At 40.5% G+C, this 13402-nt stretch overlaps 1 protein-coding gene and 1 long non-coding RNA gene across 5 annotated transcripts in view; one reads left to right on the top strand and one right to left on the bottom strand.

Moving 5' to 3' along the window:
• Positions 1-13402, top strand: part of myo18ab (myosin XVIIIA b) — a 127161-nt gene that overhangs the window by 2268 nt on the left and 111491 nt on the right. For all 4 annotated transcript variants that reach the window (XM_085130740.1, XM_085130738.1, XM_085130736.1 and 1 more), the window contains exon 2: positions 429-1503. In XM_085130740.1, the coding sequence (XP_084986866.1) occupies positions 514-1503 (990 nt within the window). In that variant the 5' untranslated portion in view covers positions 429-513. The remainder of the gene's footprint in view (positions 1-428; positions 1504-13402) is intronic.
• On the bottom strand, positions 5359-7754 carry LOC146504639 (uncharacterized). The gene is made up of 2 exons (XR_014868708.1): positions 7126-7754; positions 5359-5519 (listed from the first exon to the last, which is right to left on the bottom strand). It is a non-coding gene; the product is annotated as an uncharacterized LOC146504639 (long non-coding RNA).

Raw genomic sequence — 13402 nt, 5'->3', positions numbered from 1 at the left:
GCACTCAAAGCGCTTTACACAACTTGTGCATTCACCCATTCGCACAAGCACATTTTTCTAGGTGCTAGGCTTGTCACACCTGCATAATAGTCCACTCAGAATGTCAGTGCAGTCATCAACAAGCCAAATAACGTTTAACATCGCCATCTGATCCGATAACCGGACAATTCATGTCTCTTATATATTCAGAAATTATCACTTAAATTCATAAATTGCCACAATTACAGAACTAGTTTACAACAAATATTCATACTTGATGAACAAATCAGTGATGTATAATATTTTAAAATACCAACATGGCAATATATAACAGTCACATATACCACTAAATACACTCATGGACATGCACTGGTGTGCATGGAGAGCAGTTACTGTAATATTTAGCAGTTTAACAGAAATTGTTCTCTCTCTCTTTTTTTAATTCTTAGCCTTTCCTCGCTGGATCATAGCAAACACACCTGACCTGAAGTCAGTTCAGCCGAAAAGGGAACACTAAGTTAATTTAGTGCCACAATGTTTAATCTAAAGAAAAAGGAGAAGGAGAAGAAGGAGAAAAAGGAGAGGATGTCTGCAGCAGAGCTGCGCAGTCTGGAGGAGATGAGCATGCGCCGTGGTTTCTTCAACCTGAAGAGGGAGTCGAAGCGGGAATCTAGGAACAAGCTTGAGATTTCCAACCCCATTCCCATCAAAGTGGCCAGCACCAGTGATCTCCCCCTCACTGACATTGAATTAGATGGCTTGAGTAATCGAAGCAGCATGATCCTGGATGACCAACTAAGCATTGCTAGCTCCAATGATGATCTGAAGGGTGAGGGTGGAGGAGGACAGGATGGACAACGCAGCTCAGTGCGAGATCGAGTTGCTCACTTTGGTTCACTTGCCAAGCAGAACTCTACACAGATGATGAAACGCTTCTCCTTTTCCCAGAGAAGCAAAGAGGAGAGCCCTTCAGAGGGATCCACCCCTTCAGGCCAGAATTCTGCTGCCCCATCCCCACAGGTGGAGAGTAAAGTTTTCAGCATGCTCCGCAAGCACAGCCTCAAGCAGCAGCCTGGAGCAGAAGCCCCCAAAAGAATCTGCATTCCCGAAGTGGTCGATAAAACCTTCCCTGCACAACTCCAGCTGCCAGCTGTGGTTGCTCCAAGTCCACCTGAAACCCGTGAACTGGAACTCCAGCGCCGTAACACTGGTGACTTTGGATTTTCTTTGCGTCGCACTACAATGCTGGACCGCAGCCCTGATGGAGGAGTGTACAGACGTGTGGTTCACTTTGCAGAGCCTGGTGCAGGCACTAAGGATCTGGCACTGGGCCTGGTGCCAGGCGATAGGCTGGTGGAGATAAATGGACGAAATGTGGAGAATAAGAGTCGAGACGAGATAGTGGAGATGATCCGTCAGTCAGGAGACACGGTGAGGCTGAAGGTGCAGCCAATACTGGAGTTAAGTGAGCTGAGTCGCTTCTGGCTGAGGAACACTGAGGGGCTGCGCAGGGAGGCCCGACTGGTAAGGACCTCTTCCACTTATATATTGCTTTGTTGGTGATCAGCAGTGGCATCCAACTTTTTTGTCAGTTCTGCATATTTTGATTTTGAAAAGCCATGTACCTTTCAAACATTATGTAAAAAGTACAGAGTAATTGTCTCTATTACCGAGATGTTAAATTTGGGTGTTCCTGTGCTTATATTAATCTTTATCAATTGCTCATTGTTTTCTAGTTTTGTTAATACGTTTTGTGCTGCTGATTGAATATAGCAAAGATGACTTTTATTTTCCCTTTTATGGTTTGAAATTATATTTTTGTCCACTCATTTCAAACTCACTTAAAAGGCTCTAAACAGAATTTTCTTACTCCACCTCTTTTTCTTGACTAAACCCTTTTTGATTTTATTATAATTACCTAACCCTTACTTAACCCTTTCACACCCAAGTTAATAATATGTTTTTTTCACAACAAGAATGTTCTGGACCTTTTTGTTTAGTTTGTTCTTCCTGCTTCTGTGTGAGGTTTCTTCTGCAGCCTCTAAACCCTTCTGATGACCTTCTGATCTTACATTTTCAGTCAATTTTGACTGCTGTCATCTGGCAAAGGCAGGTGAAAATGCTGACCTTAGTGGTGAGGGTGTAGCTTTTTTGATTGATTGTCAGATTGATGTATTTTTTAGGGGTGGGGGAAAAAAATCGATACTGTCTAGTATCGTGATATTTTGTTTGCTAATAATGTATCGATACAGGGACACCAGAAATCGATATTTTGTTACAAAAAAAGGTTTTTGTGCTCTGACTTCAGAGCATGTTGATCCTTTTTCTGAGCAAGAATCCTGACATTCCTTCAATGTCCAAATGTGTTTAACTTTTTTTTGGCAGCAATAAACATGACAGTTTACTTATTTTAATTGAATACATATTTTATTTTAATTAAGTTTAAAACTTTTTTATTTAATGTAAAATTATATTTTGTTTTAATTTACTTTCATATTCTTCAGTTGCTGAAGGGGCTGCATAGTTTTCATAAATTGCATAGTTCAGAATAGCTATAATTGTACCAGATGGTTGCGTTCAGTTAAGTTGGACTAGACTGTAATACAAACCGTTCAGTTTGTCAACAATCAAACTGAAATGAGAGAAAGACTGAGTGTGAGACTTTGATATTAGATAAAATGAATATTGATAAAGTTTACCTTTATGTACAGAATCTGAATATCGCAAAATACTTTAAAAAATTGCAATAATATCGTATCGTGCGTTAAGTATTGTGATAATATCGTATCGTGGGATGTATAGTGATTCCCACCTCTAGCATTTTTAGGTTTTATCCTTTACAGAGCCCTTCCTCAGCAGCAGCTTGGCACAGATTTCCATTTCTGCAAAGTCAGCTTTTCCTTCGTTTTTACCTGAAGTGCTGATACACTCAGCACAATGTGTGTTTACACAGCACTGATCCCATCAGTACAACCACTGACTCGATATCTTACCGCTCAATGCCTTTTCGTTGACAGAATTGCTGTTTTCATTCGCTAATTCTTTCCTGTCACATTTACCAATTTAAACCACTGTCAACACTTCACAGATGTTTAACAGTATTTCGGTTGTAACGGTGATTCACTGGGCATAATTGTGTATTTTCTGATAAGCTTTTAATTTGAAAATCCACCTCGTATGCTAATGGCAACTGAACACAGTGTTAATGAAACTTGTATTGATGATTGCATGTTTAGCTGTCATAATGTACAAAACAACATTTTCAATAACCCGCTGAGTAGAATTGCAATGATTAGACAAGTAAAGATGGTAATATTTTGCTGATCCCCCCCCCTTGTTTGATTCTGCTTTATATTTGGATCCTTAAACAGTTGTAATACTTTGTAGCTGAAAATCTTACATTCAGTTTGCGCTATTTGTAAAGATACCTGGCTTTAACAGCATCCGAGTTTACTCCAGCGGGCTCAGTGTCCCGATCAGGGCATAGTTGGCAGTATCAGAGGACTTTGTTTGGCTTTGGATCAAGAGTCCTTGTGACACAGTCAGGCTGAAAGAGACTCTGATCCCCTACTCCCACAATGGAATTCATCTCCTCTGGGATGCAGGGAGTGACTGTGCAGCCCATGCTGCCTTTTTCTAAACAGGAGACAGAGGCAGTGGCTAACTGAGGAGGTCTTTCTCTACAGTGGCTGTTTGTTAGGAAAATGCTGCTCTGAGTACTGGATAAGGACTTACTTGTGTCATGTGGGGAACTTCTAAAGTTTTCATGAAGCAAACAGGAAGTGTACACCGGAGGGAACTTTGTTTTAAGTGTATAGACAATCTTTGGTCAAGTACGCAAACATTCTGCACACCACAGAATGATCCGTTTTGTTGATTTTTTTTATGCATGTTAAACAGCAGGCCTCTCTGTGTCTCTTTGTTCACTTTAATTGATATCACCAACTTGGGTTAAACAAAGGCAAGCTGACAAAGGGCCCATCATTCAATCTTGATAAAGTGTTGCCAGGTCACACTCCCAATTCCAACAGCAGCTGCTGGCTTTTCGGCATATTTTAAACATATTTTTAAAGCTAAGGTGTGTTGGTGAAATGAGTCTTCAACACAAGTATGAGCACATTAAGACTTGATCAGGACTTGGAAGCAGGCAGACAGGATGCACTATTGTTTTAGCTGTGACCAGCATAGACAGGATATTCTTAAAAAAGCACGGAGATATCTTCGGAAACGAAACAACACAGTACAATCATAGCCATATGTTTAAACTAAGGCCAGACACAGTAGCTGGGTCAGCTGATGTCAAAGCTTCTGTCAGTTGTTTTTGAAATGAACTTTTCTGCTGGTCATTTTGAGCATTCGCTGATATTACTAAAAAACCATCAAAGAAACATTAGTGGTGTCTTCGCTCTTATGTATTTACATTGCACTGGGAACACCAGTCCACAGAGAGAAACACTGACCAGCCTGACTGACCCTTTGAAGGGCTGCTCTAATGGTTTCCAGTTGCTGCCATACTGGAAAGCCCCTAACATGACACAAAGTAAGCCTCTTATCCAATTATACTCTGAGCAGCATTTTCCTGCTCAGAGGCCAGAGCTTCTGTCTCTTACCATGTTGTGTCCTGATGACTCTATTACACACACAAGCATACAAACATGAAAACAGTGGCAGCCATGCCGCCACAGCTGGTAACAGCTAAGAAAAGTTTGGCACACTCACAGTGTCTTGACCTGCCAGTCACCTGGTCAAGGATATCCTGCCTTATCATCCTTTTTGATCTAACAGGGACTATCAAATTGTTATATTGATTGATTGTCAATTGTTATTGTCATGTTATATTCAGTAAGACTTGAAACAAGTGACTGAGTTAGTTCCCGTTCTACTAAACAAGGGGATGTCATTTTGTCTGTTTACTTCCCGCTGTTTTTCTCTTTTTGAATTTTGTCTTTGATTGGATCTGGCTTTCAAATGTCTTTACTGGCTGTCTCTGTATCAGGGTTTCCTACTTTACTGATGGCTTTCTTTCTACGTTAAGGCTCATTAGGCGCTAAGATAGTGATGTTTTAATTGTATAGAGGGCAAAATAATTAATTGGTCTCTTGCTGAATTTGTAAGTTTGCCTTCTTTGAGAGAACTGAACAGTGTCTCTCCACCGAGTCACATTTATCTTGTGCATCAAATACAATGCAAAGCGTTAAGGTAATTTATTTATTTTCTGATTATTTTATAATGTGTGTGGTCATCGCTATAGCAATGTGGCTGAGCATCCTGTGACCTGATTAGCGTTAGATACGAACGCTACAACAAAGGTGGACGTCGGGGTGTGGATATATCTGCTGCTTGGTCTGTGGCTTTTCGTCAGAGTCACGGGCCACTGTATTGCGTTTTTTTTTTTTTTTTGAAGCTTTTCTATCATTGCTGGGTTTCAAAAATGGTGGCAAGTAGTATTTCAGTACCAGGTACTATGACCTAATGGAAAACCTTTAAAACTGTGGTGAAACGTTGCAAGTCGATCTGAGTAGGAACTAGTGGAAAAGGGACTTACAGTGGGGCAAAAAAGTATTTAGTCAGCCACCGATTGTGCAAGTTCCCCCACTTAAAATGATGACAGAGGTCAGTAATTTGCACCAGAGGTACACTTCAACTGTGAGAGACAGAATGTGAAAAAAAAATCCATGAATTCACATGGTAGGATTTGTAAAGAATTTATTCGTAAATCAGGGTGGAAAATAAGTATTTGGTCAATAACAAAAATACAACTCAATACTTTGTAACATAACCTTTGTTGGCAATAACAGAGGTCAAACGTTTACTATAGGTCTTTACCAGGTTTGCACACACAGTAGCTGGTATTTTGGCCCATTCCTCCATGCAGATCTTCTCAAGAGCAGTGATGTTTTGGGGCTGTCGCCGAGCAACACGGACTTTCAACTCCCGCCACAGATTTTCTATGGGGTTGAGGTCTGGAGACTGGCTAGGCCACTCCAGGACTTTCAAATGCTTCTTACGGAGCCACTCCTTTGTTGCCCGGGCGGTGTGTTTTGGATCATTGTCATGTTGGAAGACCCAGCCTCGTTTCATCTTCAAAGTTCTCACTGATGGAAGGAGGTTTTGGCTCAAAATCTCACGATACTTGGCCCCATTCATTCTGTCCTTAACACAGATCAGTCGTCCTGTCCCCTTGGCAGAAAAACAGCCCCATAGCATGATGTTTCCACCCCCATGCTTCACAGTAGGTATGGTGTTCTTGGGATGCAACTCAGTATTCTTCTTCCTCCAAACACGACGAGTTGAGTTTATACCAAAAAGTTCTACTTTGGTTTCATCTGACCACATGACATTCTCCCAATCCTCTGCTGTATCATCCATGTGCTCTCTGGCAAACTTCAGACGGGCCTGGACATGCACTGGCTTCAGCAGCGGAACACGTCTGGCACTGCGGGATTTGATTCCCTGCCGTTGTAGTGTGTTACTGATGGTGACCTTTGTTACTTTGGTCCCAGCTCTCTGCAGGTCATTCACCAGGTCCCCCCGTGTGGTTCTGGGATCTTTGCTCACCGTTCTCATGATCATTTTGACCCCACGGGATGAGATCTTGCGTGGAGCCCCAGATCGAGGGAGATTATCAGTGGTCTTGTATGTCTTCCATTTTCTGATGATTGCTCCCACAGTTGATTTTTTCACACCAAGCTGCTTGCCTATTGTAGATTCACTCTTCCCAGTCTGGTGCAGGTCTACAATTCTTTTCCTGGTGTCCTTCGAAAGCTCTTTGGTCTTGGCCATGGCAGAGTTTGGAGTCTGACTGGTTGAGGCTGTGGACAGGTGTCTTTTATACAGATGATGAGGTCAAACAGGTGCCATTCATACAGGTAACGAGTGGGGGACAGAAAAGCTTCTTACAGAAGACGTTACAGGTCTGTGAGAGCCAGGGATTTTCCTTGTTTGAGGTGACCAAATACTTATTTTCCACCCTGATTTACGAATAAATTCTTTACAAATCCTACCATGTGAATTCATGGATTTTTTTTTCACATTCTGTCTCTCACAGTTGAAGTGTACCTCTGGTGCAAATTACTGACCTCTGTCATCATTTTAAGTGGGGGAACTTGCACAATCGGTGGCTGACTAAATACTTTTTTGCCCCACTGTATCTGTCACTCCTAAGGCATACCTGACCATTGTCTCGATGTCCACATACATGTCCTGCACCACCCTCACATACTTCTGTGCCACATCTAGTTTCCTGATACAGTACCAAAGTTCTTCTCTTGGCTTACTCGGTCACCCTGACCTGCTGCCCATCAAGCTAAAAAGCTTCCTTTCTTCTTTGTCAGTGTCCAGCCTCTCATACAACTCAGTAGAGCAAGGCGATATGACCAAAAATGTCTGTCACGATATACATTTGAAAATTTGCAATAACGACATAACTGACGATATAATTGACACTAGACAAAATACTTCACAACTCCACAACTTTATTAGTGCAAAAAACCCAAAACATCAATGTATTTTGCACTTACACAAGCAGCTTTTTAAGTGCATTAAAGTTATATAAAAAATTTGCAGTGCAAATGCAAATCCTTGCTGACAGTTTAACCAAAAGGCATTTCCAGTGGAAATTGGCCGACATATCCTCAGCATAACCATGTATAATATCCACAAAACTTAAAAAGAGGTTATACAAACACTTATGTTGAAGCACAGTACGTATCACTCCGCGAGGCTCCTGCCTACGATAGCCGTAAAACTCCGACAGTCTATCAAGCGGTGCAGCTTCGTAGCTTAGTCGTACTGAAACATTCGACAGATTTTCAAGCGCCGTGTACCACAGAAAATCATTTCGAGGTCAGTAAACACAACCAGAATTCATACATAAGGCACACAGGATTATAAGGGGCTCTGTCGACTTTCAGAAAAATCAAAGGATTGATTTTAAGTGTGCCGTATTTTCCAAAAAACACAGTAATAACGACGGCCCGCTAGCATGCGCTACCAAAAATAGTGCTTTGTTGTGTATCTGACGGACGAAAGCCAAACCAGTCCCACACCAAGGGAAGTTGCAGCATTTTTGCAAACCAGTTCTGGTTCATCCGTTTCATTCAACGATCCGCTTTCGCTCTTCTCATTCTGCGTCACAGCCATGTGCGTATGTAAACAAAGGCACTGCGCATGCGCGTTTTACCCATATTCTATCGCGATATTTCATTTTCTCATCATTGCCCAACATTACACCGGTATTATTGTGAACGGTATGATATAGCCCAGCCCTACAACTCAGTATAAGCCTTTTCTTTTCCCTTCTTTGCCTTTTTTCAAACAACTTGCCTCATTCATAATGCATGACACAAAGCCCCACATTTTTAAGTCCCAATTTAATATATTTTTTTAGATGTTATTATTTGATATCTTAATAATATGCAAACATCTTTTACATTAACATGTCTTCATATCATATTTAACAGAGGTCCGGCACAGTAAAGCGGGATGATTCGTTATGGAATAATGTGTTTAAGGCATTATTATATTACATTAGTTTGCAATGAAATGTAACTGAACCACAGAGAGACACTTCTTTTCGGTGACTTGTTGTCTAATACCTCACCCTGTTGCCTCAGTTTTTCGTTGATAAAATTAGCACATCCTCTCAGTCAGCTGAAGAAAAGTGAATGTTGGCCTATGACACTGTTAAGACACAATGACGTCTGTGGTGTTCTATTATAAGCACGTATGAAAACAGTGATATGTCAAGTTTTTGTCTTGGATGAGTTCCTTAGTTCCATCTCGAATCCATATTCCCCCTAAAAAGTGTTCAAGTAGTGTTATTATTGATGTAAGCATATATTAAGTAGAAAAAAATGCCTTAACTTGTCATGTAATTGCCATTGCCAACAAGCTTACATCTTTAGTATTTGGCATACTTTTGCATAATTATCTCAGCTATTTACAGCCACACCCTGTTAATTAGGATAACATGCAGCATGGAAATGTTTAAGTAAACCTGCTAACTAGTAAATATTATTCACATAAGATTTTAACAGCAGGAATAAAAACTGAAAAGGTCTGAAATAAGAGGGCTGGGTGGAGCGTGAGAGAGACTGGAGGCTAAAGTAGTAAAAAGCCGTTTTTTCTTGTCTTAACAGGCTGCCTAAAAGCAACGGAAAGCACGTCTTCCCTTTAGGTCTCACTTTGGTATTTGTGGAATCTGTTTTCGAACAAATAGGCCACTTCCTGACCCTATCCTCCCGAGAATCTCTTGTGGAGGAAGAGGAATGAGTTTTTGAGGATCAGGGTTGATGGAGGAGGGAAGGAACTTGATGGGTTCATATGGCTTAGAAAACATCTTGGAAAACAGTTTACTGTATGGTTTTCTGTATGGTAAACTGTTTTCTACGATGTTTCGTACGTTGTTATTCAGCATGATCTAAACGTCTGGAATCCAGAATAATGGACCATTGACTAAGACCGTGTTAAAGCTGACAGTAGTTCTGTACAAACACAGTGTCCTAATTAATGCTTTCATAAATGGAAGTGTTAATCATTTGTTTTCATCAATAAACAAAATGCAGTGAATGAACAAAAGAGAAATCTAAATAAAATCAATATTTGGTGTGACCACCTTTGCCTTCAAAACAGCATCAGTTCTTCTAGGTACACTTGTACTCAGTTTTTGAAGGAACTTGGCTGGTAGGTTGTTAACATCTTGGAGAACTAAGCATAGATCTTCTCTGTATGCCGGCTTCCTCACATCCTTCTGTCTCTTCATGTAATCCCAGACAGACTTGATTATGTTGAGATCGGAGCTCTGTGGGGGCCATACCGTCACTTACAGTACTTCTTGTTGTTCTTTTCGCTGAAGATAGTTCTTAATGACTTTGGCTGTGTGTTTGGGGTTGTTGTCCTGCTGCAGAATACACTTGGGGGCAATAAATAATCATTTATATTTCTGAAAGCATTCTTTTCTTATAGCATTTTTTTCCACATCTGCCTAAAACGTTTGCACAGTACTGTACATGCATGTATACATAAAAAAAATACTGCAGTTGCTCTTGAAGACGAAAAGCTAATCACACCAAAGGAAATAAAATGTTCTTTGTGTACTTCTAGGCAGAGCAAAAAATGAAGATGTATCAAAAGCTTTTAGCCATGTACATCACATCAAGTCATGGCTAACAAGCCGTGGACAGAGTGTTTTCAGATACAACTACTATGGCATTAACCAGCCATAAAACCACGGACAGGTGCTGCTACAAGATGATTATTATCTTGTCTAGACATCATACCTAACTATTAAAAACGAGGCCGTGTGTAAGAGCCATCAGAAATTCAGACTGTGTATAACCCGGGGACTGGTATGAATTAATCCAACTACACATAAATGGATGGGCATTTCTCTTTCAAAAGAGCTAGTGCTAATAACACCCCCCCACCCCCACCCCCACCCCCCCAATCTGTATAGCAAGTATGTTTGTTTAACCACATACAAAGATGTTGCAACATCAATAAATAGGTGTTTTAACGTTTTAACGGTCAACTGATGAGGACTGACAAGCCAGTAGACTGGAATGCCGTAGGACAAGTTTTAAGTTTTGCGATAAGTGATGGTTGGAGCACACATTTAATGGCGGTGCATAACTTTACATCAGTGTGTCACAGTTGCCTTTACTTAACATTATTGGTAATTACCAGAATATTTTTGTTTCTGTAATGGTTGCACTACGTGCATATGCTCCTTAATTGGAATAATGCTAAAATGTAACTATTGTTGTTATCCATAATTTTTTAAAATGTACTGCTCGCCAAAAAAAGAAGAAAAATTGAAAAGCACATTATTATTTTCTTAATAACGACGCCAAATTGCATTTATTTAGTTGCATTCTTGAATAGAAAAATTAATTTTAGTGGTTGAATATGATATTTGATTAATTTCTTAATTAATACATTTTTTAAATTAATATTCTGACATTGGTTCTTGAAAAGGACTATATAAATATGTCTGTATAGGTTCTCAGTCATCCAGATCATGGTAGTTTAAGGAACTTGGACTATGTAAATAATATTTTTTCTTTATTTACTTACTTTTGACTTCACAAAGTCAAGTCTAGTGTGCTGGAATTCAGTTTGAAATGCGGCATTCCTGTTCAAAACGGTGAAAAAGGGAAGAGTCTGTGTTAAAGCACTTTGCGATGTTCGGGGGTACTCACAGTTTGATCAAGTACGCTTTGGAGTGGATTGCCAAGACTGATATTTGCGGTAAGGAAGAGGCAGAAAGCTGACTGAAGCAGATATCTGGCACCTCAAGATTTTAAGTACTAGAGCCAGAGCTCCATCTCAGATAAATACGTCTAGATCAGGTAAACGGACTGCTTCTTTTATACCACTTTTCTACTTGACCCTACTTAGCTTGTGAGATCAGACAAGTTCGTGGTCAGGGTGCTATGGCCATAATCAGGGTCTAAGAAGATCTCAAGAATGAATAAGCACATGACTGAATGAACAAGGCTTTAATGTAAAAATGGCTTATAAGAAGTCATTATTAAGCCCTGTTTGTACCTAGAAATGCCTGAGATTTGCTACGGAGCATAAAAACATAACTGTAGACTACTGGAAGAAGGTACTCTGAATAGATGAGTCCACATTTAAAGTGTGTTTCAGCATCATCCTGTTTATGTCTGCAGAAAAGCTGGCAAACATTTTGATGCTATAAGCAGTTCACCCAGAGTGAAATCTCATGATCATCCTCATGCCACAAATCAAGATCGTGCATGAAGCTTCAGAATGAGGTAAATTGGAAGAAAAACTGTCAGTCAAAACAGAATTCAATGATTTGTAAGTCATTGAAGGCCTATATTTAATTTAAAGTACTGAAAATACAAGAGATTAAATGATAAATAAATAAACAAACTATGCCAGCAATGTATTTGAAAAAATCTTGGAGACTGGCATGCTTTTGGCTACGCTCGTCTCACTAATAACAAATGTTCAATTCTTGTAGAAGTAAACAGGGGCTTAAATACTTACTTTGCTTTCCCTGAGTAAGCCTTAATATGGACTACAGCAATGAAAAAAAGTATATGGCCTCAGCCTATAGAAAGGCCTTGGTCAGAAGGTGAAGTTGAACTTCTTGCTGTGAGGCAAGGGTGCACACCACCACACCACCATGTTGCCAAGTTCTGTATTTATAACATATTATTTTAAATATTCCTTGCATAGAGTATCAATAAGAGTATTTATTCTGCACGATGTGAATCCTCATCATTGAAATATTGACGACTGGCCTGTAGGTGTAAATAGACAGTGGAGTCCTGGCCTGACAAGTTAGCTCTTTTGTGTTGTGCCATCAGCTTAATCAGAGGTTTTGTAGTTTCCCCGATGTATAAATCATGTCATTCCTCCTGGCACTTAACAGCATGGACTATATTACTCTGTTTGTCCCAGGGGACCAGATCCTTCGGGTGGACCATGTTTTGGGTTTGAAAGCTACAGAGACGTGATGTTTGGAGAAAATTTGCGAGTTAGCGTGGATCACCCCGTGCGTGGGGCTGCACGGTGCTAACACGTTTACGAGCTAACCGCACTAACGTGTTGATGCTGTGCAGCCCCATGCACGGGGCGATCCGCGCTAGCGTGTTTACGAGCTAACCGCACTAACGCGTTGACGCTGTGCAGCCCCATGCATGGGGTGATCTGCGCTAGCGTGTTAACGAGCTAACTGCACTAAGGTATTGATGCTGAGCAGCCACATGCACTGGCAATCTGCATTAATGCGGTTGTGACGTTAACGTCATTTTAACAAGATTAATGCTGGCAGCACAAATTTTTAGACATAAGTTGTAACGGCCGCCATTTTCTTTGTGAGTGTTTATTATGTTGCGTGCTGCGGGGAAAAGCCTGTTCTAACGTTTAGAACAGCCTGTTTTAAGGTTTATTTTGAGGACCTGATGGCTGTTTATTGCTTCTCATCCGTAAACTCCATACTCTATCGTGTGATTCTTGCATAGGTGGTAGAAGAGGTTTGCCGTGTTTGAGTCTGAGGTGGGGACCGGTTTGCGACATAATTTTCATAGCACAGTTTTGTGGTCCGTGTCAGACTTTTCATAACCAAACCATGTCCATGCTACAGAGGTAGCCCGTCGTTTAGGAATAAGGTCTTCGATTTGTTTTGATTGGTCCTTCTGTTTTTAGCTATCTGGTTCTGCCTCATCTTCACTGGATTTGCTGGTATTATCTGTGCCCCAGTAAAAAAATATTGGCGTTAACAGCGTATTTTGCGACAAAACAAAACAAAAGATGGCGTATAATTTGAAATGATAAACGTTTTCATTTCGTCATCCTATATATTTTGTCATATCGCACAGCCCTAATAATTGGTCATCTGGTAACTTCCCTACCACCCAGAGCCTGTCTCAACTCCTCTTTGAATTCT

The sequence above is a fragment of the Neolamprologus multifasciatus genome, chromosome 14, assembly GCF_963576455.1.
Source record: "Neolamprologus multifasciatus chromosome 14, fNeoMul1.2, whole genome shotgun sequence".
NCBI lineage: Eukaryota > Metazoa > Chordata > Actinopteri > Cichliformes > Cichlidae > Neolamprologus > Neolamprologus multifasciatus.
Note: the sequence above shows the minus strand (reverse complement) of the source record. Positions and strands in the feature narration are given on the sequence as shown.